At 47.1% G+C, this 26,837-nt stretch overlaps 1 protein-coding gene, 1 non-coding gene and 1 pseudogene across 4 annotated transcripts; 2 read left to right on the forward strand and 1 right to left on the reverse strand.

The window, feature by feature from the left end:
- On the forward strand, nucleotides 1–26,823 carry PKM (pyruvate kinase M1/2). 3 transcript variants are annotated; one of them, XR_896837.2, is made up of 11 exons: nucleotides 1–290; nucleotides 10,508–10,674; nucleotides 11,230–11,321; nucleotides 15,860–15,991; nucleotides 16,460–16,646; nucleotides 17,238–17,508; nucleotides 18,999–19,149; nucleotides 19,386–19,538; nucleotides 22,652–23,387; nucleotides 25,219–25,400; nucleotides 26,088–26,823. XR_896837.2 is itself a non-coding variant. In XM_011375711.2 (11 exons), exons 2-11 carry the CDS (start codon nucleotides 10,521–10,523, stop codon nucleotides 26,192–26,194), a joined length of 1,596 nt encoding a protein of 531 aa, XP_011374013.1. In that variant the 5' UTR covers nucleotides 1–290; nucleotides 10,508–10,520; the 3' UTR covers nucleotides 26,195–26,823. The 3 variants fall into 3 exon arrangements, 2 of the variants coding, with proteins under 2 accessions (XP_011374013.1, XP_011373999.1); XM_011375711.2 differs by having other exon boundaries at nucleotides 22,652–22,818; XM_011375697.2 differs by having other exon boundaries at nucleotides 134–290; nucleotides 23,221–23,387.
- LOC111730984 lies at nucleotides 11,400–11,518 on the forward strand (annotated as a pseudogene).
- Nucleotides 17,939–18,057, reverse strand: LOC111731137. Its single transcript, XR_002776976.1, has one exon. It is a non-coding gene; the product is annotated as a 5S ribosomal RNA (ribosomal RNA).
- Nucleotides 26,824–26,837: the final 14 nt, after the last annotated feature.

Below are 26,837 nucleotides of genomic sequence, written 5' to 3' on the forward strand. Positions count from 1 at the left end.
GTGTCCTTCCGCCACGGAATGTAGTCCTGCCCCAAAAGGGCAACCTGGTGGCCTGTTCCGGCCCCGCGGCACTTCCTACTGAAGTGACTGCTCCCCGCAAGGACGGAGGGGGCGGGCCGGACGAGCGGGGAGCCCGGATTGGGTGGGGGGCGGGGCGGCGGAGGGATTGCGGCAGCCTTGTAGTCGGGATAACCTTGAGGCTGAGACTGCCAGCTTCGCATTGAAGAGACGCGCACAGTCTTCTGACCTCTCTGCAGAGAACGCTAAGCCACAGCCGGACCACGCCGGAGGTGAGCGGCTGGGGAGAGAGAGAGGCTGAGCCATCCGTTCCCATCTGGGCTCCAGTGCGGAATCCCAGCCCGCCTGAGCACTCGGGAAACCCACTGCGGGGCAGCGCAGGGTCCTGGGCATTTTGGACCCGATTGAGGCCGCGAGAGAGAAGCTGCTTTCGCCTAGGGCCCGCTCTTCAAAGCCTGCAGCTCCTGTTTCTTCTAAAGTCAGATGGGTCAGCCAGACTCTCCTGCCCCAGTCCCTACCCTCATTCTGGTCTCATCCTCGCCTCTCTTCCCACATTCCCTCACTGATCTCCTTTCCTCTCCATCCTCTTTTCCCTTCTCTCACTCCCCTTTGTCACCTCGTTCTCTTGCCCCTTTATACTGTTCCATTCACCCCCTCGTCTCCAACTGCACGTGTCCCCCTCATTCTGGTGCTTTCCTTGTATAACATCTCTATGAAACTCCTCTAGCTCCCCTCCCCCATTCCGGTTCCTGGTGCCCTCACGCGGTCCCCTACCCCATTCAAGCGCTGGTTCTCGCCCCTCCCCCTCCGTTCCGGTCACGTCCGCTCCGCATCCTTCGCGCCTCGCGGTCCTCGCCCCTCCCAGTCGGTTCTGGTCACGTTCACGCCCTCTCCCCCGGCCTTTTGGTCACGTCCGCCTGCTCCCCACCGCCCCTCCAACTCCCATCTCTGTCTCGTAGACTTTCTCCATCGCGCCTCCCAGTCTCGGGCTCCTGGAGCCCCAGGACCGTGTCACCGCCTAACTGCAGTGGTCTGCGGATGGGCAGGGCTGGCTCGGGTGCGGCCGGGGATGCAGCGGTGGCCTGGGTTACGTAACCCTGGGCTTTCCCCGCTGCCGGGGAAGGAAGGGTGGTTGCTCTTGGGGCGCTCCAGATTCGATGGGGGTAGCGGGGGCGCTGCGCCAGCTCCGGTAGCGTCGCGGGGTTCCATCCCGTCGCGGCGGGCCTGCACGTAGCTGCCAGCTCCAGGGCCTTGCCCCGCCCCGCCCCGCCTGACGACTGGCCTGTGGGCCCGTTACCTCCCAGCTTCACCTTCAGCGGTACCACCCGCCCTTGTAGCGCGGAGGCCACGGGGTGGGGTGGGAACAGGTGTGGGGAGAGAACAAATAGGTCGATAGCTTGGCGCCTCGCACCGCAGTCACTCAAAAACTGATAGGAGCTGTTTGGGGGAGGGGAATGGAGACCGGAATGACTTGACCGGTCATAGCCAACGGAGTTCACGATCTCAGTAGAGAATGAACATAGACATTATCACTGGTTAGTGTGGTGAGGAAGATACGTCCTTCCTGCTTGAGGAAATGGGGGTGATGGGAGCCCTCACAAGGTGGTATCTTACTGGGTTTGACGAAGCAGGAAAGCACCTCCGGTCTGAAGGTTATTTAAAGTCACTCTTAGCTTTTTTTCCGTATTCTTCGAACCCGGGACATTAATCCTCTCCTGTACAAGTGAACCTGATAGGTGATGTCCAGGCATGATGGATAGAGGCATTGGGTTTCTGTTTAGTCAACAAGCTTTTAGAATTAGGTTTGATTCATTAATATACTGACATGAATGTTGGAGGGAATAAAAGCTCAGGACCTCAAATTCCCATGTGTAAACTGGGGGAAACATTTTCCTCGTGATTGTTGGATGTCGAATAGTCAGTGCAATGTCTAATCTCTGGTGAGATGTCCAGAAGAAATGCCTCCAAATGTATTCTTTTAGTCACTGGGCACAATACATAATTGAGCATGAAGGCTAATCTTCATGCCATCCCAAAACACATAATCTTTGAGAGTCAGGCTCTCTAAATACCAGACATCTCCTGGAAACCAGTCCCCCTAGGGATCCTGGTACAATGTTGACAAAAGTAACTAACAAAGTTACTTTGCAATTCTCCACTGTAACTGGTCTCCTGGGAATGGGAACATCTAGACAAAGAAGGGGCAGGGGAGATTTAATCCTTCCATGTTCTATAAGTAGAAACAAACTTGCAACTTCTAGACTGAAATATTCATATTCCATCCCCATCACCTGGGTTCTAGGATTTGCTCAGCCAGTGGATGGATAGATGTGAAGTTGGGATCAGAGATGGGACAAAAGCCCCCTCTGGGCTGTACTGAGGGTGTGGCCACCCCTAGGGTAACTGGAGGACCTATGTCAGTATTCACACCCTGCAGCATTGTTAGCAAATAATTTGCCCTCTGGTTGTTGGAGGATGCTCCTGGGAATACAGTGGGGCTATTCTGAGGGGCCCGGTATGTAACGCATCTCCAGGTCTGTGCAGGGGTGGGGAGGCTCTGTGGGGAAGATGACTAAACCTCCCAACTTCTCTGCTTTTGAGAGAATTCTCTTTATTGGGTGAGTAGGAAACTGCATTGTGATCTTTACAGGTTTAAAAAGTCCCCTCTTCTCTTTCAATGAGTCAAACAATTAAGCATGTTTTTCCCCAGTTAAAAATGTCTCAACTAAGTGAAAAATGGTTGGTACTGGTTCCCAGGCTCTCTGTACTGCCCCAGGAGCTGAGATGCATCCTGGCAGAGCTCTATACCTAGGTAATGCAGTTTGTGCACCTGCATTCTGCGCCTTCTGTGGTGGGCATGGCAGTCTCATGGGATGGGGCTGTAGTGGACATGAATAAACCATCGAAAGAATTTTAGTGTTGAATTCATAGTTTAGCCAAGAGCATTATTGGGTTTGTAAGAAGCGTACTCCCAGTAACTTGGCGAATTTGGTGGCTGTGACTCTAAACAGAGCTAGCACCTTATGGGAGTTGCTTCTGTGCCTGGAGTGTTGAGACATCAATGTGGAGTCACAGGAAAAGTCATTTCATTTCTTAAAGCTGCTTATTACTTAATGTTGAGGCAATGGAAGAAATGAGGAAATGGCTGTGAGCAGGAAGATAGAAAAAAATGCAGCTCTTGCATTACAAACTCACACTACATGGGTTTCAATTTATTTTGCTTCAGCTTTTATGAAGACATATCAGGATATGTTATTCTGGACAAGAGCTAAGACAGATCAAGGTAGGGAGGTATGGGAAAGTGAGTCATTTGACATTATCGTTATTTCTGAATCATTCCAAGTATCCACAGTCAAATCCCAATTAAGAGGTACACCACAAGAATGAGTTGCCCATGTGAGAAGAGTTTTCTTGCACCCTTGTGGAAGATCTTGTGAGATGTATGATTCATTTGGTAAAAGGTCTAATAGGACTCTGACTCATCACATTTGATACCAACTTCTAGTACATATAGGAATAGAGCCATTCTTGATACCACCATAGTTTCTTGAGAACTTGCATGTTTCACTGAGACCTAGCCTTAGACGAGATAAATGAATAGTCTGATTCTTTGGGCTTTGTCAAAGAAGCTGTTTGGGGGAAAGTGAGCCATGGTGGTAGTGGATGCTGGTGTGCAGCCTCTGCTAGGCCTTTTGGCCTCTTAGTATGACTGCTCAGCTCAAAAGGGGCAGCCAACTGGGCCCCCGAGCAGTGCTTCCCCACCCCTGCAGTGGTTTGTGCCAGTCTGCACGTAGGAGAGCCAGGCTGCAGTGCCTCCTGTGGCCTTTGAGACTCACCACCCCTACTTCTGACTGTAGGCAGCAGCTGTGTTGGGGAGATGCCAAGACCTGCTGTGATAGGGCGGTATCACAGCTGCTCAGAGTATGGGCCAGCTCAGCTGATGCAGTCCACAGAATTCTCTGAAAGGAGCTCCATCCCTTCCAAACATCTTTACTCACTCTATAGATAGATGATATTTAACTTGAGATGACTGGTGTCTCCCATCTCCAGTGATGAGCGAGCTGAGTCAGTCACATGGTATGAGACAAAACCACACGTATTTTGGAGGAACCCTGGCCTTTCGATCTAGGTAAGAGGTAGGGAGGTAGAGACCTAATAACTGGTATCCCTCTTTTGTTATTACTTTAGAGAGCAGACTCTCAAAGGTCACCCATCAGATGGGCAAATATTTTAAAAATCTGACAGTATCAAGTGTTGACAAAGGGTAGGAAGGCAAAAACTGACATTACTGCTCGGTTGTAAGTAGATAGAACCATTTCAGAGAGCAATTCAGCAGTATTTTTTATTTTACTTTATATTCATTTCAGATATACAGTACAATGGTTAGACAATTATATAGTTTATGAAGTGATCCCCCCAGTTACTCTAGCACCCAGTAAAAAGTAAGCATACCCTATGGCCCAGAAATTTCATTTCTGAATATGTAGAAGTTCATACCTGCACAAGGAGATAGGTACTAGGAGAGTTGTTATGGTATTGAAAATTGGGGAAAAATTGACTTAATGGAGGGAGGATGGCCAACCAATAAGGGCATACAAAAATAAATGGTCTAGTTGTGCAGTGGACTGGTATAGCAGTTGTTATGAATTAACCAGATCTGTATATCAATTGGATAGACCTTAAATGTGCTGAATGAAAAAGCAAGTTGTTTAATGATATTTGTACAGTATACTACTTAGGGCATTTTAGAAAACAATATCATAGGGTTCAGTATAGATATGGACACACTTAAATGAACTAGAAGGATACAAAATTTGTGACAGTGGTTGAGGGTCAAAGTTCTTGTCAGTGTGCAAGGGCTGAAGGGGCCAGGAGATGGAGAAAAAATAAATTGTAAAATTGTGATTCTTTTTTTAAAAAGTCTAAAAAAATCTGGTGAAATACAGATGATAATATTTCTTTTTTTTTTTAGTTCAAAAAACAAAACAGAAGCAAACTAACGAAGGTCACTGTAGGAAGACCAGTCATACTAACTAGGTCAGTGCTCTTGGCGAGCTGGCACTGCCCTTCTCTATCCCCCCGTTCCCTCTCCCTCCAGCTATGATGTAGGGCAGCTCCTGTAAATGCTGAGCCAAAGCCTTGCTTTGCTGAGGCCGTGATTCAGCCTGGTTGTACCCGCCTTGGAGGGTCCTAAACTAGATCCATTGCTGCTTCCAGAGTATGAATACCATGCCCGGAAGCACTGTCTCAATATTTTAAGCCTAGAAAGGAGGCACCATAACACAGCACAACCAAAGTTTCATCCAAACTTTTCCTCCTTCAGGCTTAAACCAGTTCTCTGCTTTAAGCATCTGTGATCAAATCAGGAAATCTTTGGCATCTGAGGACTTCCAGGTTTTTTTGACTTTGTACTTCCTGCCCTGGAGCCTGCCTGGTTCTTCTTGGGGGAAGGCCCCTTCAGTATCAGCTTTCGTGTCCTATTCCACTCTAGTTTGAAATTGGACCTTAGGCTCCTGCTTATATAAGGTTTTTGTCACTTAGTTCTAGCCCTTAATAAATAAAAGAACAAGGGAATTTTACTTGAACCGCTAGGTATGCTAATTTTGTTTTGTGTAACCAGGTAAACCAGACTTTGCTTTCTGTTATGGGGCCTGCTGAAGGTAGAATGGATTTCAGATTCACATCTCTCCACTAAAGATTGCTTATCCTTCATACCCTACTCTGTATGCAAATACATCTTTGTCATTACTCTCACGCTACATCAGGATGCACAGCCGGTCACTCCAGACTCTACTAGGTTCTGTAGCTGTCCCAGCACCTGTTTTGATTTTGTTGCAGCCATGGTCAGATGTGGCCAGTCTTTGGATTATACTTCCCTGCCACATACATCATCTAGGAAGAGAGCTCCTAGGGAGTAGGCTGGCCTGAGTGCCCCGTCCAATATATTGAGATGCAAACTTTTTAATGGTTACTAACCTGAAGATTTGGGAATTGAAAGGCCTTCGTACTGGCTTAGAGATCCAGAGGCCTAGGTAGCAAATTGATGTCAGAGCAAGGAACACAATCGGGCATCAGGTGCCATCATTATTGGGTTAGTTTGGTGAGATTGGCAGCAGAGAAAGTTTGGTTTAGAGAGCCCTGGCTGGTTAAAAATTGGTTCGTGCACATATGGGCTCATAGGTCAGGCTGGTGGTTTACTAGGGCAGAATGATTTAGGCCTTTGCAAAAGATAGAATTGGTGGAGTGAAGTGTGAATCTTTTCCAGAACAACTTGCCAACAGTATTGGCTCTAAGTGGTGTGTTAGAATTTTTTTTTTTGAGTCCTTCCACCCCCTGCTGGTTTCTGAAGAGTGGCACAAATGAAACTATAATTTTAGAGAGAAACTATAGTTTTAGAGATGAGAAAGGAAAGGTGAGAATAGGGGTTCCTAGAGCTGAGCTGTGACTGCTCCATCCTTTCAGCCCACACTAAGACCTCTGGTGGTGTCTCGTTTCTCATAGAGGAGAAATGGCTCTGAGGAAGATCCTACTGCAGGGGCTCAGGCTCAAGAATAAGGCTCCTATACCTGGGCACAATGTTTTCCGCCATCAGTGGATACACCGGGCTTCCTCTGCTGTTCAGAGGTTGGCTCTGCATGTTTGTGCCTCCCAAGGAGGAGGATGCAATAGTGAGTCAGACTGACGTGGCTGGGCTGCATGTCCTGGCAGGCACTGTCCAGATGGCTAGCATGAGGTAGTAGGGGAGGCCTTCTCAGAGGCCTACCCTGAGAAGCCAGGGCTGAGGCTGCTGTGCTGGGGCTAGGGAGAGTCCAGAGGGTGTTTTAGGCAAACTCTAGGTAGATAGATGGTGGGATGGGCAGCTTGTGCTCGGGAAAAGAGGCTCATGGGGGACCTTCAAGACGGGCAGGAGAGACTAGTTAATGACCCAGGGATGAGACATGAGGTCTCTGGTAGAGGGCTTTAAGGACATGCTGAGACCTTGTAGGAGTCTGGACCAACTTGCTGAAAAACAAGCTTTTTTGATTGCTGATGTGTATTTCCACCCAAATGCCAAAGAAATTCTTGTTTGTTACTTTTTGTTCTTAATAACCTGGGTGAACAAAAGATCAGAGCTCTTAATCTTAAACCTCAGATTTAATTCAAGATGGTGAAATAGTGTTAGTGTTTGAGCCCTATATTATCGTATCTGCTAATGACATCTCCTGGTCCTGGAGGCAGTTTTTCTGAAGCAGAGCATCTTTGTCAGGGAGATTTTGCTGTGAAGCCTGAGGACAGACTAAACAGCAAAAGAGGTTTGCTGGATTTGGGCACGTAACTAAGAGAGCCTGGCATTGAGTTGTCCTATGGACTATATTAACTACTTTTTCTTCTCTCTCCCTCTCTCTCCCTCTCCCTCCCTCTTCCCCCCTCTCCCCCTCCCTCCCCCGCACCCCTTCTCTCCCCTCCAACCCCCGCATCCCTCTCTTTCCCACACGTGTACACTTTGAGAGTCTGATTGCATCAAGGTTTTTTGTTTTTGTTTGTTTTTTTTTCCTAAGCGATTGAAACGTTGTGACTTAGGGCCTCAGATGTGCTCTCTCACCTCTGCCACATTCAAACAGTATTCCTGAAGCACTTAAAGCAGCAGTTGCTTATTGGAACTGGGATCCTCATACTTGTTGTAATTTTAACACTTTTATCAGGAGGCTTGTAAATATATCATTTTTGGAACCAGGTATATTTGCAATTTTTCTTGTTATAGATGAATTTCATGTCAGTAAATTTATTAGTAAAGAGAAGAAAAAAATGCTGTTATCCTACCTCCCAAATAACATACTGTTAATACTTTGGTAGATATCCTTCCAGTCCTTTTATGTATGTTTAATCTAGTGTCCCTTCCACCTAAAAAAGGGGAGCGATCGGGTTCTTATATAGAATAGCAGGATGTTAATACATCCCAGGTTTAGAGAGACTTTTGAGGGAAAGCGGTATTTGGTATGAGGGGAGGAGATAAAGCATCGGACAGGAGTCAATAAGAACTACTTTTACCTGTAAATTTTGGTCTTTTCTTGGCAGGCTTCTGTAGTTTTCTTTGTAACATAACTGAATCTCTAAGAGTACCTACTACCTGGATACCTGGTTATTAAGATAATTTTTCCATTACCCCAAGGAGCTTTAGTTACATTCAGCTTTTACCTTAATCCTTGTACAGCTCTGCAGGGAAAACCTTACTCAGCTCTGAGCAGTCTTTGCAAGTGGGGCCAAGGAGCCACCCTGAGCCAAAAAAGCACTATGTCACCGGAAGCCCAAGCCCAGAGAACACAAGGTATGACCTGATAATCAGTGGCCCCAGCCAGGTCTTTGCAAGGAGACCCTAATGTCTCAGGTCTAGTGAAGAGCCAGTGGAGGCTTTTTAAGAAGAGTGGGGTTAGTTACTTCAACTCACTCATTCAGATCTTATTTTGTTCATGACACAGTCCTCAGATTGGATGGCTCTTGCCTCTCAGAGGCTGCAGCAAGGCCTTTGTGTTCCACTTGGCTTCGTGTGCCACCTGGTACTGTCTCCTCAGTAACGTTCCCTTAACAGCCAGACTTAGTAAACCCGGCTGGGTGCTCTGAAGGCATGCAAGCCCTACCTCAGCTGTGAGTGCAGGGAAAAGTACCCTGGCTGCCCAGACCATCCTGCCAGTAATTCAGAAGTTCCTTAGATGTAGGGAGTGGGGAGTGAAAGTACAGCTTTGATTTTGACAGAGACATGAGTATACACTGAAAGGTCATTCAACAAACACTGGGTTGCCTCCAAGTGCTAGGTGCTAAGAGATATAGAACCAAATGGGTCACAGAGGGAGAAGGTTGACGTTGCCATTTTGGGACTTGGTTTGTATGAGGGAGTTAGGAAATGCAATTGAAAGGAACAGTGCATTTACCATGTGGAATAGTGAGCCGGTATCTTATTTCCCCATTTTAAAAGTTTTAGATTCTGTAGTTGAGGACTTGTAGACATCAGTTTTCTGTAGCTGACAGAAAGTTTGTTCATAACTCGTCACAAAGCTTCTTGTGCTTTTACCAGACTTCTTAAAGATGGCAGAGATGGGTTTAAATGCATGCTTACTCAAGCCACCCAGAGAGATGGGTTTAAATGCATGCTTACTCAAGCCACCCAGAGAGGCAACAAAGTCACAGGTGGAGAAGGAGTAGGGGGGGCCTTGATTTGGAACCCTGAGATCTAGGAGGAGGTGGGACAGGGCTAAAGAGGGTTTTGTTCCTAAGTCTGATCTGAAGCATTTAGGTTTATGGGTTTTAGAAGGAATGGCCCTTGGTTTGAGAACTTGAGAAAATGGACAGTCTTCTGATGAAGAGTGTCAAGCTTCTGCTTACATCCTTACCTGACAGTTCTTCAAAGCACTGGCCAGAAACTTTTCACTCAAATCTGCTGACTAACCGGCTGAGTGAGTTTACTTGTAAGTCAGTAATGAAGAAGAGCAGAGGCCAGGACAGTTGTCAGGACTGTGACCTAGGCTGGTTAATTACCTAGAACAAATGGTCTTTGTTACTGAGGGTGGTGCGCTTGTCAGGCTTAGAAAAGGAATCAGGATGGTGCATCAGACAATCAGCTGGGGAGAAGATTTGACCAGCAACCTCATGTTGCAAATGTAGTTGTAATCATTTTGGAGCCAGACCAGTGCTGTTGTGGTTATCTTTGATTTTACACAACTTGCTTTGCACATCCTAAAGTCCTCCTGACCAAAAAGTATATATGATTTTTAGGTACAGATTCCTGGGATGAAAGATTTTGCATTCAGGGTTCCGATGGGACGTGGATTCTTGTCCAGGGCCTGGGTTTTATTCCCGGTCAGTGGGCTGGAACCTACTCTAGAGCCTAGGGTGAGGTCGAGGAATGAATTTATGTAGTGCTTTGGGTTAGTGAAAACCTAGGACTCCAGAGCTAGGACAGACTGGATGGTGATTGTCTTCACAACCAGGACCATCATTTTGGGTTTGGGTGGGGATTGTTAAGAGGCAGTGTGGGTGTCCCATGCCATAGCAGATGTGCATAGCTTTGATACAAAGATCTAGATTTACCTAGGTTCTAAACTAGGAATCAGTTATTTATGTCATTGGAAAATGGTTACAACTTCCTTTTGAGGAAGCTCCTTCAGTACATGTAAAGTAATGTTTATAGGATTAGCCGGAAAGCTGTCAAGGTAGAAATAAGCCCAGTGAGAGGGAGATGTGCTTACAGTGGATGCCTGGGAAGTACATGCATTGGGTATGAGGTTTTAACCTATATTTTAAGAGACTTTCTATTCTCTAATGATCCCGTGAACCCTTTGCCCAAGTTGAGGAGTACCCATATAGCCAGAGCGTGCAGGGCTCCCTGTGGCTTGTGCACAAAGTGTGTTTATTGAGTTAACATGTAAGCAGGAAACGGCCTCCTGTGCCAAACAGTGTCTCAATCACTCTGGGCTTCTTAGACTGATCACACTCTCTTCAATTCCCCTGGACCCAGGGCCTCAGAAGCCATGTCGAAGCCCCATAGTGATGTCGGAACTGCCTTCATCCAGACCCAGCAGCTGCATGCAGCCATGGCTGACACGTTCCTGGAGCACATGTGCCGCCTGGACATTGACTCGCCACCCATCACGGCCCGGAACACTGGCATCATCTGTACCATTGGTGAGTGGCTTGCTCCATCCCTAAAACAAGGATTTCATGTGACGGTGATTTTTTCTCTTTTGAAAAGACTAAGTAAGTGTAGCAAACCTGAGGTCTGAGCAAGATTCTGCACAGATCATAGGAAATTGCAATAAAGAATTAGTATGCTCTATGTTTTCTGCTAAAGGCTAAATTTATAGAGTATCTTCATTAGCACATCTTTGTAGGAGCATGTCAGAGACCTACAAAAGATCTTTTTGACGTGCTCTATGCAACCAGTATTCTGTGGTTGGACATCTGACTGGGCTCCATGGAGAGCAAAGAGGGCTGGCCAAGTCATACCCAGGCTTTCCTGACTAGAGCCTGTAGAATTTAAAGGAAATAGCAGAAGTGTCCCCTAATCAAGAAAGTGGGCTAGTACAGTGATAGCCACGTATGTGGCTTTTGAAAGAATTTTGAGCTGTTTTGGGGAAAAAATAAAATATCAAGAGTCCTTTATACGTAAATAAGCAAATTTAAAGTGTTAATCCTACTTTGAATAATTAACACTTATTTATGGCTTTAAAACTTTACTAGGCCCAGCTTCCCGGTCGGTGGAAATGTTGAAGGAGATGATTAAATCTGGAATGAATGTGGCTCGTCTGAACTTCTCTCATGGAACTCACGAGGTGAGCCTCAGCCGAACAGCTTGGCCACTGAGATGGCTTCTAGGGAACAGGGTAGACTAGGCAAGAAAGAGTCTAGGAGTCTACAGCCATGCTGCCCTGAACACGCCCTGTCTTGTCTGATCTTGGAAGCTAAGCAGAGTCGGGCCTGGCTAGTACTTGGATGAAAGATGACCTAGGAATACCAGGTGCTGTAGGCTTTAAAGAAAAAGAAAAAAGAGAGTCTAGGGTTTATAACCAATGGGAAGATTGCCTTCACTAGCCTATCCCTACTCTCCTTTCCCCACCTCCTGCCGTCTCAACTGGCTAACTCTCCTTAAATGAAGAAGGCCTACTTTGTCATTGGCCATGTTCTCTCACACACCTGTGCTACCATTAGCGCCCCCACAAAAGAAAGTGGAAGAGTACTTATTGGAAACCCCTGTGAGCCCTTGAGTATCTTGGCCACAGGGCTTGACACTCCTACCCCAGGGTTTCTGGAGCAGCTCATACTGCATAATGAACCAGAAGGTCACCTGCAGATCGATTATCACCTAGTTTAGACCCAAAATAACTGGGCAGATCGGGGAGAAGAATTTCCACTGTGGCAAGTTAAAAACTGAGTTTAATGCACGAACACTATTGGGCATTTAACACCCCTTCTCATCAGCTTGTGTTCCCAGCCTGTCTCTTGCCAGGGGATTTGGTACATTAAGATAAAATAAAGTCATAGTACTTCCTCAGGAACCTGGTAGTGCTGAGGCTGTTTCTGAACTGACATAACCTGTAGCTAGAGGCCTTATTCTGGGACCAGGCGGCAGCTTTTGGGATATCCTCCATTCCTGCTTCCGTTCCCAAGTTAAGAACAAATTCATTTTGAGGAGTATGGAGGCTCCCCAAGGGACAGTGCCTTTTATAAACCATAGGCCCTAAAATTTCACTCTGACATTGATAGAGGAGTAACAGATGAGGCAAACTTTCCCCACTCTTGACTTCTATATCTCCTGTTAGGAATAAAGAAATGCTACCCTGGAAGGGCAGGTGATGAGGGGTTGCCCTCTGGCATTTGGAACTTGGTATTTGGGCTAAAAATAAAGCCTCAGGAAGTGCTGTCCAAGAGGCGAATTCCTCCTTTCTGGAAACACGAGACTATTCATCGTAGGTTCCCTAACCCATTTTCCATAAACAGCCTATGGCCTGGCAGGTGGCCAGCCTCCAGATGTCATGGTGGCCTGACCCAGTTCAGAGGAACTGTGCTCAGCAGGCACCTCAGGTTAAGACGCATTCGTAATGATATTCTGTAATTTTCCAAAGGAAGGGCGTCTTTGACAGGGATCACCAAGAAATACTGTGTTAATCAGCCCAAAGAGAGAGCTAAAGGTGTCAGTGAAGATGGTTCACTATAGATTCCTGCTGCTGGGAGTGTGCCAGGGTCTCCTGTGTGCAGGGGAAGGCAGAAATAGATTTTAAGAAGTTGACCTTTAACTAGGCTTTATAGCCTCTTCCATCTAGTAAAATAATACCGCACAGCTTTGAAATGGCAAGGGCAAATGGTATCTGCTGCACCTGTTGGAGGGGGGCTGCTGGTTCAGGGATTTTGGTTTTTTTAAACTGCAGGAGGCATTTGGAGATAATCTGTGCTTTAACTCTTATTCCCATTTTAGAATTGGGATTTAAAAAGAACACTTGACTTTGGTTGCTGAAGACACAATGCTAGACACAGATGATGTGTTATAGAATTATTGTACCCTTGAAACCTATATAATTTTATTAACCAATTTAATTAAAAATAAAAATAAACTGTCACTCCCCCCATCCCCCCCAAAAAATAAAATAAAACAAACAAGTCCCTCTTGTGGGTTTTTTTTGAGGTTTTTGATCAGGATGAGGTTGTCCCTGGGATCTGCGCTTTAGAAGCTGATCTGAAATTGTTCTAATATTATATAATGTAATGTAAACAAGTTTTATTTTGACCACATGTCAGGGTTGTTTACTAGCAGCTGGGACAGGCTTTTGTAGCTCTTGACAATTTTAAATACTCTCATGAGCAGAACATTGAAATTGTTTGCTCTCCGTCGGTCTGATGAGGAACATCCGCTGCCTACATCTGATCTTTTGACAGCTTTACCAGAGTATCTCTATCCCCTACTTCTGTCAGTTCATTCACATGAGCAAGATGTGTTTTTACTGAATGTGTCATCCCATAATGCCGTGTTGGCCAGAAATATTGACTTACCAACTTAAACTTAGAACCATCCACAAAGATAGCCTTGATTGATGGAGTTCTTTACTACTTGGTAATATCCAGCAAAACGAAAGCCACAGTGGGATACTTCAGTACACCTCCCAGAAATGTACCAAAAGATAACAATAGAGAGGATTTGAGTACTATAATGCCTAATAATCTAATTGGTATGTACAGATGATGTTGGTCTCCAAGACCAAAAACACATGTTTATTTAAAATGCTGTTTCAAAAATATGTTAAGCTGCAAAAAACCTTCAAGTTTCATTAAGTAGAAATTTTATAGACCACATTCTATGACATTTTTTATAGAAATTGAGAACAAAGTGTAACATAACAATCAAAACATAAATTTAAATGTGCTTGTCAGAAAGCAAGAGTCTGAAAGAATAAAATAAATGCATATTTAACTCAACACCAGGGAAAGAAACCTAAAGTAACATTAAAAGAATGAAGGTGAAGAATCGATTTAAAAGGCAAGCTTAATGAAATAGAAAATAAGCCCAACAAATTAAGCCAAGAGTTGGTTCTTTGGGGGCAAATAAAATTCTATAAAGCAGAATCTCCTGGAAAGCCTGGTCAAGAATAAGGATGCACACACACAAAAAAGACTATGAATAGAAAAGGAGAGTATTTCTTATACATCAGAAGAGAGTTTAAGTCGTAAAAAGATTTAGACCTTAATTCCTATAAATTGAAATGAAATTGAATGTTTTCCAAGAAGTAGAAAATATTAATAGATTAGCAGGCTTAAGAAAATGAAAAGGTGACTGTAAGATATACCTCCTCTCGGAACACCAGGCCCAGATGATTTTGATGGCTAAATTGTGTCTCTCCATCAAGGAAGAGTTAAATCCTTTGTTATTCTTTCCTAGCACTTAGGGAAGAGTAGAAATCTTCCCAATACATTCTTTGAAACCAACATACCCTGATACTAAGGTGAGACAAGGACAGTACCAAAACCAGACAGGTTAGTACTAAAGATTAGTACACTAGAACAGTGTCACTTAGCATCCAAAAAAAAAGTCATGAATAAAATCTGACAGTCAAGTCATGACCCATGACCAAGTATATTTTATTCTAGGGACACACAGTTTGCATTGGGATTAAATCGTGTAGTCAGTGTAATATAAGATGATGACAATAATAGGTAACATTTATTAAATAATTATTATGTGCTCATTTCTGTTCAAAGTACTTCATGTAGTTTACTCATATCAAGTCGGAGGAAAAGGCATTTGACGGTATTCAACACCCATTCCTTTGAGCTATTTCTGTATTCTAGTCTGTACTATTTTTATTTCAAGTCAGTAATAGAAAGAAATTTTTATAACTTAGAGTAAGGACTTATAAAAAAAAAAAAAAAAAAAAAGCAAGCCGGTGGTCCTCATAGAGTATTCCTGAATTAGAACTTGAGGATTTTCAGACATAAGCTTCAGACAACACCATGCTTATAGATTAATCTCTGGTTTAGCTCCCTTCCAGGCTCCTACTGCAGGTGCTGTTCTAGTGGATGGTTAAAAAGGACATGGTCCGCAAAGTGCTGAATATAGGGTGCCTCTGTTATCAGCAGCGTCATACTGATTATACTAGTTAAGAACTTTCGGCATCTTGGCTTTGAGTTGAATTGTAATGGGAAATGGAAAAAGAGAAAGGGCTTGAGAAGATTAAAGTCAGGATTTGTTGCAAGTGAGTAATAGCAGAGGGCAGTTGGTTCAGAGAAAAGCGTACTCCCACTTTGCCCTGTTCCACCTCCATCTCTAATCAGACTCTGGAAGGTAATTGTGAAAACAGGCCTGCGTGACCTTGGCACTGGGCCACTGCTTATTTAGCTTGGGCCACTGTTAGCTTAAGTAAACAGCCCTGAGTTTGAATTGTAGCTGAAATCAATAGAGAAAAATTCAGAATTACCAAATTTATCAGCATCCGGCACTGATTGCCAGACCAGCGTTGTCGCAACACAAGCCTGGGCGTTTTTTTTAATTTGATGAGTCCTGGGAGAAAGAGAAGAGCTGAAGGGACACAGGCTTCTTTTATGTTGACGTGTTTACACTTATACCTTTAATGGTGTTTGGTGGCAGTACTCTGAAAATTTTAGGGGGTTTTCCCTCAGAGTGAGTTAGTGTTGTGGTTGAAGTGCGTGGAAGCCAAGGAAATTGAGACAAGCAGGTAGAAGGTTCTCAGTGCATGGATGGCACTGAGACTAGATGGTGGTGGAGGTCTAGAACATCCGCAGGTCTTGTGAGTGGTCAGCTTCAGCCCGGTGCTAGGTCCTAGTGTCTGGGAGGACGCTTATCATCTTCTCTCCTGCCCCCCAGTACCATGCAGAGACCATCAAGAACGTGCGTGCAGCAACGGAAAGCTTTGCTTCTGATCCCATTCTCTACCGGCCAGTGGCTGTGGCCCTGGATACTAAAGGACCCGAGATCCGAACTGGGCTCATCAAGGGCGTGAGTATCCTGGGGAGAAGTGAGAGGGAAGGTGCAGGAGGCAGGGGCCCCAGAGATGTCCTCAGCAATCTCTGTCCTGCAGAAGCCATGTTCCTCAGAGTTTAGGTCTGTAAATGAGGGTTTTATTCATCACAAAAAAAAAAAAAAAAAATGTTGTTTTAATCTATTTAAGAAACTACCAAAAGGGAAACTTTTTTAAAACTACTTTCAAATTTCTCTGCCTTTATGGAGCAATTTGGCTCTTCCCCTGTCATTAAATAGCATAGCTAAAACATAGTAGGTTTTTCTTGGGTTATTTCCTTGAAATATACTGAATTAGACAATCTGATCATTTATTCCCAAAGGAAAAAGATTTATTGTTACTTCTAACTGAGATTTGAGCATTATTCCCCTGGAGGAAAGCATTTCTTTTCCTGCCAGGAGGGCCTGGCTTCTGCAGTTAGGACCCATGGCTTACTCTCTTTGTAGAGTGGCACCGCGGAGGTGGAACTGAAGAAAGGAGCCACTCTCAAGATCACTCTGGATAATGCCTACATGGAAAAGTGTGATGAGAACACTCTGTGGCTGGACTACAAGAACATTTGCAAGGTGGTAGAAGTGGGCAGCAAGATCTATGTGGACGATGGGCTTATTTCTCTACAAGTGAAGGAGAAAGGTATGTCTAAAACCGGCTCCCATCTCTAAATTTCCTAGACATGAGGAAGAGAGGAAGCTTGTTTGAATGGCAGCAAGATTACATCTGTGTTCCTTTTATGACTCCTTATCCTCTAAAACAGACTTCAGTCCTGCTTAATCATGCTCTTCGGCATATGATAAGAATTCTTTTTATTCATCCTCACTACTTTGGCCTCTCTGTTTTCTTCCTTCATCCCTTAGTATGATCTGTACTGGACTCTAGCATGTCTGGGAATGATAGCTCATATTTAAGTGCCAGGCACTATTCTAAGCATCTTATATGATAATTTGTTTAAATTTAAAAACAACCTTATGAGTAGGTATTATCCCTGTTTAACAGGGGAGGAAACTGAGGTATGGAAAGGTTAATTGACTTGCCCAAGGTTACACAGTTAGTGAAACTGGCATTTGAACTCTGGCAGCATGTCTGCAGCACCCATGATGTGCTGCATCCCCAGTCAGTATAGTGGGGAGAGAGGCAGGTGGCTTCCCGCCTCGCCCCTCTTCCTTTCCTGTTGAGGACATGTGCCTTCTTTGTGCTTTGCCTCCCCACCTACTCCATTTCGCATAGGTGCCAACTTCCTGGTGACGGAGGTGGAGAATGGTGGCTCCTTGGGCAGCAAGAAGGGCGTGAACCTCCCTGGGGCTGCTGTGGACCTGCCTGCTGTGTCAGAAAAGGACATCCAGGATCTGAAGTTTGGGGTGGAGCAGGATGTAGATATGGTGTTCGCGTCTTTCATCCGCAAGGCATCCGATGTCCACGAAGTCAGGAAGGTCCTGGGAGAAAAAGGAAAGAACATCAAGATAATCAGCAAAATTGAGAATCACGAGGGAGTGCGGCGGTAAGTGCCCCCTGTACCCTGCTTCCTTCAGCCCCAGCCCAGCTCTCTGAAGAGCCACATGTATCCTATTGAGTACCTGGCTGCCTGTGCATCAGAATGCAGACTCCTGAGCCTGTTCCAGACCCACCGAAGCAGAATATCCTAAGGGAGGGGAGAAGTAGCAAGTAGCATTTAAAAAGCAGCTTCCTGCCTTGTCCCTTCCTTTCCTGTTGTGGAAGGCATTGCTATTTAAAAAGAAGCATCTCATGTGTTCGAGGTGCCAGCATCTTGACATTGTTCCAGACGCTCAGAGGCCAACCTTGGAGAGGAACAGGGTCACTGCTCTCAGGGTCAGGAGCCACTGCTGGGCTCCTAATCAGAGCACTACCTGTGTTTGCTGGTAGCACTGCCACCGAGAGGAAAGGCAGCCAGCTTTTTATTTTTTATTTTACACCTACAGCACCTGGTCTTCCTAGGTGGTCTCCCATCCAAGTACTAACCAGGCCCGACCCTGCTTAGTTTCTGAGATCAGAAGAGATCAGGCACATTCAGGGTGGCATGGCCGTGGACTAGCCAGCTTTTTAAAAAGGGCTCTTTGGCCTTTCACTAGGGAGCCATGTGCAAACTCGGGGCCTGGTGTTAACGCTGAGGGTTATGGCCTCCTAGTCTTCACTTAGAAAGCAGCTGGCTTGATGAGCAGGCTAGCTCTGGCATGGTATCAGCTTCCCAGAGGAGAGCATGCGATTCTCCTCCAGGCTTAGATCGTCCCAGCTTAGCTTTACCACCTCCCCAGTGCTCACTCATTAGAGCCAAATGACGTGGCCAACTCTGTGACATCTGTTCCTCATTGGCTCCCTACTAGAAACAACTCAGTGCAGCTAAAACCCTAGACCTACTTGGGACGATTGGCATTGCTTTAGGAGGGAAGGAAGAGCAGCCCCACTTACTGTTGTGACCTTGGCTTTTTGTGTCAGGTAGTTTGGGGTGGTTCTACGCCGTCCTGATAAGCCCAGCTGACCTTGGCCTCGGGCCAGGCAGAGCCATGTGTCCTTTTGCCTTCTGCACTTGGAGAGGGCTGCCTCAAGAAGCAGCCCTCAAGTGTCCTTGGCTGGAAGAGGCCGTGGACTTTTGTTTTGGGAGCTGTCAGCAAGCCGTAGGTTCCCTTTTTGCTCTGGAAGTGTTGAGTAGAGATGGCAGAGAGACCTCGGGAAGGCTCTCATGAAATGCAGATGGAGAAGAAATAGGTGTGTGGGGCTTGGGAGGAGACCTCATCCCCTCCCTTGCTCCCCAATGAAATCTCCATACTAGTGCTGAAGAAACCTCGCAGGCTGTACTGTTGGGCCACTTTGGGGAACTAAGATAGCTGGAACACCCCACCACCTCCATGCACCCATGGTGACATCATGGGTGGCTATCTTGCTAAGTCAGAGAATCCCAGGAAAAGTTCTTCGTGTCACTGTACTAGTGGCCCCTGTTCCATATAACCTCTCTCTTTCCACCTCTCCTGTCAGGTTTGATGAGATCCTGGAAGCCAGTGATGGGATCATGGTGGCTCGTGGTGATCTGGGCATTGAAATTCCTGCAGAGAAGGTCTTCCTTGCTCAAAAGATGATGATCGGGCGGTGCAACCGAGCTGGGAAGCCTGTCATCTGTGCCACGCAGGCATGTGCCTCTCCTCATGTGCATGTACTGACAGAGGAAACTTTTGGGAGGCTACGTAGTCTCTTCCCATGGCCCTTTCCCCATGTCACAAATACATACATATAGTCCTTTCTTCCCATGCAGCTACACGAAGCCATACTCTCTGCACATACACACTGCCCAGGGAGTCAGCTTGCAGTCATTCATCTCTGAAGATAGCCCAGGCCATGTCTCACTAATGCTCTGTCCCCTCCCAGATGCTGGAGAGCATGATCAAGAAGCCCCGTCCCACCCGGGCTGAGGGCAGTGATGTGGCCAATGCAGTTTTAGATGGAGCCGACTGCATCATGCTGTCTGGAGAAACAGCCAAAGGGGACTACCCCCTGGAGGCTGTGCGCATGCAGCACCTGGTGAGTTTTTAGGGCTTGTCTGTCCTCCCAGCTCAGGCTCAGGCTCAGGCTCGGGTGGAGGCAAGCTCTGGTATACAGCCACACCTTTTAGTCTTCTGCACCTACATCTTTTATTATTCTCCAAGTTACAAGAGTGAGGAAGTGTTTGCTGGTGGGCGGGGCGGGAGGGGGGTCTTTTGTTTTTTTGCTGTTCTGCCTTCCTCACCCATACTCCCTTTTCTATTTCCTTCTGTTCTGGAGGCGTTCTCCGTCAGATGTAGCCCAGTTCATGACTGGCTCTTTTCCTTGGCTCAGGTACTGGGATACTTGTACTTCTTCCTCTGGACAGTCCAGAGGACCGGAGTACCTGTCCTACCCTGGAAAAAGCCAAGGGCTCTTGTTTCCAGCCATCATGATTGTTTGGCTTCCATTTTGATTCCCCACCTATCCCACAGGCAGGTGCCTCCCCAACAAAGGTCTCTGGGCCCGCACTGGAGGCTGTTGCCTGCACTGAGTTGACCAGTCTTACCTTGCATGGTGTCTGCAGCGGGACCTGTTGTGCCGAGCTGATGCAGTCACTCAGATGAAGAAGTAGGGTATAAGTGACAGGTGACAGGTCCATAAATCGAAGACAGGTGAGAGGACGGCTAGTCCTGACTGGGCCCTAGTTTGAGAGCATCTGGAGAAGAGTCCTGGAGGTGAAGCTTCTTTCTCCTCCAGGGAGCTAACTTTTCAAGGCTCTTCTGCTGGCCTATGTCTCTTGAGGCTGGGTTCCTCTGCCCTACTTGCTCCTGCTCTAGAGCTTATTAAAGAGTTAACACAAGGATCAGCTGTCAGAGTTACTTATACCTGGGAAAATGCGTGCTACAAATTAACTTTTCACAATAGTCCTAGGTCAGCAGTTGATGTATATGTAGCTCAGTGAACTTGTCTCTTATCCTGAAAGTTTTTTTTAACTTTTCTATTCCCTTTCAGTCAACAAAGGACCCCATGCCCTTTGTGTGACACCCTCTCCTCTGCATTTCCCCAAATTTAAAACAACCCCTAAAAACGAACCACTGGACTAGAATCTTCCTTTTTCACTTTCTACGTGTCCAATTATTAAGCTTAAATGGCCTCTAGAGAAGACTTGTTATTTATAATTTAATAGTTTCTTAGTGGTGAACCAAGACATCTTGACTAAAGATGTCTTCTGGGGTGTCCTCAGCATCCTTCATGGATTTCCCCACGATGAAATTGATAGGAACCAATCCTGTTTTGGAATGACTGTGTACCCTGGCCCTGGCAGATAATGCCACCCTGTTTGTGAGACAAACTTGCTTGCTATTCCAGTGCTCAAGTACCTTGAGCTCATTCTCATGACTTCTCTGGTGGTGGGAAAGTGCTTTCTCTCTCCCAGGAGACAGTGGACCTTGGACCAGTCACCTCTAGAGTGGCTGCAGTATATTTATGGGTCCCTCCACACAGCCCCTCTTTCTAATTGCCTTAGGTGTGTGGCCTCAAAGGTGGGACAGTGACCCTGATCTGATTTACTGAACCAGGCAACCATGAAGACTGTAGGGACTTTAGTATGACTTTGGGCTAATCACTTAGCTTTTCAAAGCCTTATCTGTAAAATAAATTAGATGGGATATGTTTAATTATATAGACATTAACATTAAATGTTCACTGCTGTTACTAAATATTTAAAAAGTTCCCATGTAGATTGATGTAATCTTCATAACCTCCTTGAGATAGATGTCACTCCAATTTATAGATGAGGGTTACTTGATAATAGAGCTTGAGTTTGAACCCAGATCTGCTGGCTTTAAAGCCAGTGTTCTGTCCTGCAACATAGCACTTTGTCTGTCTAGTGGGAGATCGGCTCAGGTCTTCTGTGGGGCCTGTACTGGGGTCAGGGACTTCAGGCTCCGGGCTCTCACTTCCATGTTCGTTTTTCCATACCCTAGTCTTTCCTGTAACAGATGGACCTTAGAGCTGCAGGGCTTAGATTGCATGGCTCTGCTCTGGGCCAGGTTGTGCCGGCCTCTCCTGTCCACGTCCCTGGTTAACACTGGCTGACAGCTTCTCCTTTTAACTGTTTATTGCTTTCTCCTGTATCTAACTGATGCAGTTAATGATCCGTACCTAAGGGCTAGGCAGTACCAGGTATGGTTCAGTCTCTGTTCCTGTCCCCTGTCCTTTGGCTGCGTGTATTCCATTCTTGTAGAAAAAAAAATCTTTAACCACGTAAATCCTGCCACACATCTGCTTACACTGTCAAATTAATGATATTACTGATTCTTCCCTTGCCCATCATTCTCTAAGATGCTGGTAATTGCATTATAATCCTCTAAAGCTTAGATTTTCTTTCTAATTCTCTGAGCAGGTGGCCTATAAATAACTTGGTGGCTTTCTCATGCCTTTTAATCATTAGGTTTTAATCAGATGTTTTGTTAAACTTACCCGCATGCTTCCACAGGCATCTGTCTCCACATGGCTCTTCAGTATACCCTCACAGGTTCACCAGTTTTCAGCTCTCCTGTTCAGAACACAGTTAAGCCACGTGGGTTTGGCTTTGTCTGACCCCGACTTTCCAGTGCTGCTCAGTGCATTTCATGGCAGGCCATTGGAAAGGCTTATAGCAGCCCCATGCCTGAAGCCAAGCTAAGTGCTCCATGTGTGTGTGGAAGTGAGGCAGAAAGCCCTGGAGAACCAGACAGCCATGTGAAGAAGGAGGGCCTGTTCCTTTCTGTAAGCTGTGTCATGAGGTAGCGTGGCCAAGCCTGCCAGGGAGTGGCGTGAGCCCAGCCTGGGCATGTTTCCATGCTAAGGTGCTAGAGCCTGCTGCCATGTTGGCTCCCTCCACCCCCACCCCCAATCAAAAAAATCCTCCCAGAGTGGAAGAACCAATTTCCCCTCTGTTGGAAGGGAAGCAAGCAACAGCAGTTGATGCTGGAAATTCTGCACACATCCCCAAGCAGGCCTGCATCACGCTGCCTCTGCATCTGCCTGAAGGACAGATTTAGCCAATTAACCTAAGGTTACCTTCTTCTCTGATTAATTCCCCATTCTATCTTTCTATGTTGTTGTTTCTTGTTTTTTTCCCTCCTTTTTCCCTCTTCCTTGCCTTCCCTCTCCCCTAAACCTTACAGATAGCTCGTGAGGCTGAGGCAGCCATGTTCCATCGCAAGCTGTTTGAAGAACTTGTGCGAGGCTCAAGTCACTCCACAGACCTCATGGAAGCCATGGCCATGGGCAGCGTGGAAGCTTCTTATAAGTGTTTAGCTGCAGCTTTGATAGTTCTGACGGAGTCTGGCAGGTAGGGCCCTAAGGGCAGGTAACTCTGTAGGATAACCAGCCTCTTGCTCCAGCTGCTCTAGAAGACATTCAGAACCCAGCCTTGCATTTGGGGCCTGGGCCCAGAGCCTCTTTTCTCATCTTCAGGAAGCCAGCCAGGGAGCTCAGGGCAGGACAGGACCAAAGGGTCCTTCAGATTGGTAGGCACAGATAGTGTCACAGGCAACTGGTGAAGGACTGGTTCCTGAGTCTTGATTTTGCTCAGCTCAGAACCTCCATTGATTAGGCTCCTCTTGGCCTTTGCACTCAGGGACACATTTCTCACCAGCTGTCTGTCCTACTACCCCTCCCTCTCCCATTGTGACACAGCTCTGACAAAGCACTGTCCCCCTGTTGTCCCTCTGGACGGATGTTGCTCCCCTAGATTGCCCGTGAGGCAGAGGCCGCCATCTACCACTTGCAATTATTTGAGGAACTCCGCCGCCTGGCGCCCATTACCAGCGACCCCACAGAAGCTACCGCCGTGGGTGCCGTGGAGGCCTCCTTCAAGTGCTGCAGTGGGGCCATAATCGTCCTCACCAAGTCTGGCAGGTAGGAGGTGGCAGCAGCTCCCTGGGGATGCCCTGCTCGGTGGCGCCTTTCCTTGGGGGTCCTGGGAGCAGTGCACTGAACAGTGCTAGGATGGCACTAAGCCAAGGTAAGACCTCCTGCCTGCCACCTGGACCCTTCAGGGAAGGAGCTCCTTCAGCCCCCAGGCCAGGATCCAGGAATGAGCAGCACCCCTTTCCTGGGCCCGAAGGACTCCGGGCAGCACTTGTAAGGCATGGGGGACCATTTGGATCCAAAACAAGTTTACACCCTCAAGATGAACTAGATGACGACAGACTGACTCCAAATGATTACTTGGCATTTAAAGGCTGGTCCTCTAAAATAGTGAAAGACTACCAGCTTTGCTTATTCCAGTTACTGTGTGCTCTTTAAAAATTTAGTTGGAAAATTAGTGCTGTTCACTGACATGCTCTTTGGTTGGGGCATGTGCCCCTGTCTGTCTGAGCCCTGAAAATGAGTGGATTGTGGACCAGGAAGCTCATCATGTTGCCTTGGTGGCACTCTGGCGCCATGCAGCCAAGTCGAGGCTTGTGTTTGGCCTTGGACATGGAATCCTTTCCCGGTCCTGGACTTTGAGTTATCATCCTTCACTCCCACAGCCTGGGCATGTGTTCCTCATCCCTTGCCCACAGGGCAGCTAGGGTTTCCTGGAGGAGAGGCAGACAAGCAGTCCCATGCACCAAGGAGCAGCAGGTGCAGCTGCATAGAGATAAGATCTGAGCACATTTCCTCAGGAGACAGCTCAGGATAAACAGCTGTAACCATTAGGGTTGACCTTTATGAAAAGGCCCAACCTTTGCTATCTGGCTATTTTTAGCTCCACTCTTCTGGGGTTTCACTCTCGGCTGGTCCTGACTTCAGCAATTGCTTCCCTCTGAAAGTCTTGTATGGAAGCCCAGGCCTTAAGCAGGGCATTCTCTTATGTGACATGGCTTGTTTCCTTGGCACCTATTGAGTGTCCTCATAGCTTACATTCTGGGGCAGTCCCTCCTGTACACTCTTCCCCAGCTCCTGAGACACATCTGCAACTACAAGTATACTGTGTCAGTGTTCAAGGAAGCGCCTGATATTGGGGCTTCAAAAGAGTCCCTTATCTTCCAGAGGGGCCTTCACAGGCAGAGCTTCCCACACTAACACTTCCATCTGGTCTTGCCTCCTGGGTAGCACCCAGATTTCTAAGCCTCATTAGATTCTCAGATATGACTTGGTCTCTAGAGCTCAGTTGCTGGGCCTCTTTCAGGGACCTGGGGGCCCCAGTGCTGGGGAGAGGGCCTGGCAGCTGGGAAGCCTTGGGTTATAGATTCCCAAGGGGGTTGGTAGACTATTCCTGTTCTTTGCAGATGTCGAGAGTCAAGTGCTGTTCACATGCTGCTTGGCTTGTAGCTGTTGCTGGCAGCAGGGAGGAGTGGGTGCTGGTGAGGTTGGACCAGGGCTGTGTTGCTGTGCCAGAATGGAAAATTTCAGAGGGGATTCTGCCAGTTAAGGGCCATGTGGGGAAAGTGCGTGAGGCTGACCATGCTGAGTTAGTAGGATCCTGGGGCCCTGGCCTGTGGGGAGGGGTGGAGGGCAATGAGTTCACATAGCTACGAAGGAAAGTTATGTGCTGTGGAGGATATGAAAAGAGGGACTGCCCTAGCTGTAGGAGCAGCTCCCCACTCCCACAGTGGGGGGCCAGGGAGCGGATATTGAAATGGTCGGAGCCTCAGGCATGCATAATAAGTTGGATTAGAGGGTGAGCTGTTGCTGAAGGCTCTGGGAGTCTCCTGGGACACTGTTTAATGGTCTCTTCTGCCTGTCCCCCATCCTATCTCAGGTCTGCTCACCAGGTGGCCAGATACCGCCCCCGTGCCCCCATCATTGCTGTGACCCGGAATCACCAGACAGCTCGCCAGGCCCACCTGTACCGTGGCATTTTCCCTGTGGTGTGTAAGGACCCAGTGCAGGAGGCCTGGGCGGAGGACGTGGACCTCCGGGTCAATTTGGCCATGAATGTTGGTACGTGCCTGGGAGCATGGGGTAGAGCCTGGAGGGTTGGAGGTGGGTGGTTGAGCACTGGGCTTTCAGGGATCTTATGAAAAGGGGAACATCTACGCCTTAGGGTACAAGAGCCCTGGCTGCCCCCACTGGGACTCCTGCATCCCCTTCCACCAAGTCTTGAGCCGAGCTCAGGAGGGAAGGAGGGACCTTTGAGTTGTGGGGCTGAGCAGCCCAGTTCTCGCCACACTCATCCAGTCTAGGGCCCAAAGCAAAGGATCCTAGATAATCAGGGTTGTCCATTCTTTGGCATCTGCTCATTACCAAGGTTTTTATGAAATTGGCCAAAGTCCTGCACTGTGGGGTGGCACACACACAGCTTATGTACTGATGCGGCCTTTGTCCCTATATACGTATAGGCTGCCATAGGATGAGAGGAAGCAGCTAGCTCTGACCTTGGGCAAGGCTCTCTACCCTCTAGACTATAAAATGAATGATGTCCAAAGGTCCCTAACAGCTCTGCCATATTAGTGTTAAGGAAATGAGCCTCCCTCATCCCCTTCATTTGGGCTGTGAGGCTGGCGCCACCTTGTGATGTAAAGAAGTAATGATCAGCCAGCTCTGCTTATTGTCTGGCTATGGGACAATGTCCCAAGTTCATACCAGCCTGACTTGACATTTACGCACCCACATCTTCTCTTCCTCCAGGAAAGGCTCGAGGCTTCTTCAAGAAGGGAGATGTGGTCATCGTGCTGACTGGCTGGCGCCCTGGCTCCGGCTTCACTAATACCATGCGTGTAGTACCTGTGCCATGATGGGCTTCAGAGCACCTCCTCCAGCCCCTGTCCCGTCCCTTTCCCCCAAACCATCCTTTAGACCAGCAATGCTTATAGTGCTCACTTGTGGCTGTAGTGTGTCACTGGTGGGTTGGGACACCAGAGAAGGTTAATGCTTCTATGAAACATGGCTGTTTCTAAGACCCTGCTCAGGTGGGATACTCCAGAGCCAGGCTGCCCACCTTATGGCTTCACCTAAGCAAGAGAGAAGCAGGGGTGCAGGACTGGAGGCCCCAGAGCTTAACACAGAGGGCAGCAGCTCCCGCTTTTCCTTTGCACAGTCCATTCAGTTCCTGTAGAAACGGGTACTCAGAACCCTCAAGCCTGGCCTGGAGTCAGTAGACAGCCAGCAAGAGAGGAGCCTTTGGGTGTGAGGCAGTGGTTCCAGTTTAGTAGAGTCTGGCCCTGGCCTTTACTTTCTTCTCCAACCCCCTCAGCCTCCTTCACTCCCACCTTGTGCACTGTGCACTTCTGTTCCTACACTCCACTCAGCTATTGCTGCAGACAAACACTTCACCCCTCCAACTTCATTTTCCCTACTACTGCAGCCACCTCCAGGCCTGTTGCTATAGAGCCTACCTGTATGTCAATAAATAGCAGTTGAAGCATCTGTTGCCTCTCT

Source organism: Pteropus vampyrus, unplaced genomic scaffold (assembly GCF_000151845.1).
Source record: "Pteropus vampyrus isolate Shadow unplaced genomic scaffold, Pvam_2.0 Scaffold10, whole genome shotgun sequence".
Classification (NCBI taxonomy): Eukaryota; Metazoa; Chordata; class Mammalia; order Chiroptera; family Pteropodidae; genus Pteropus; species Pteropus vampyrus.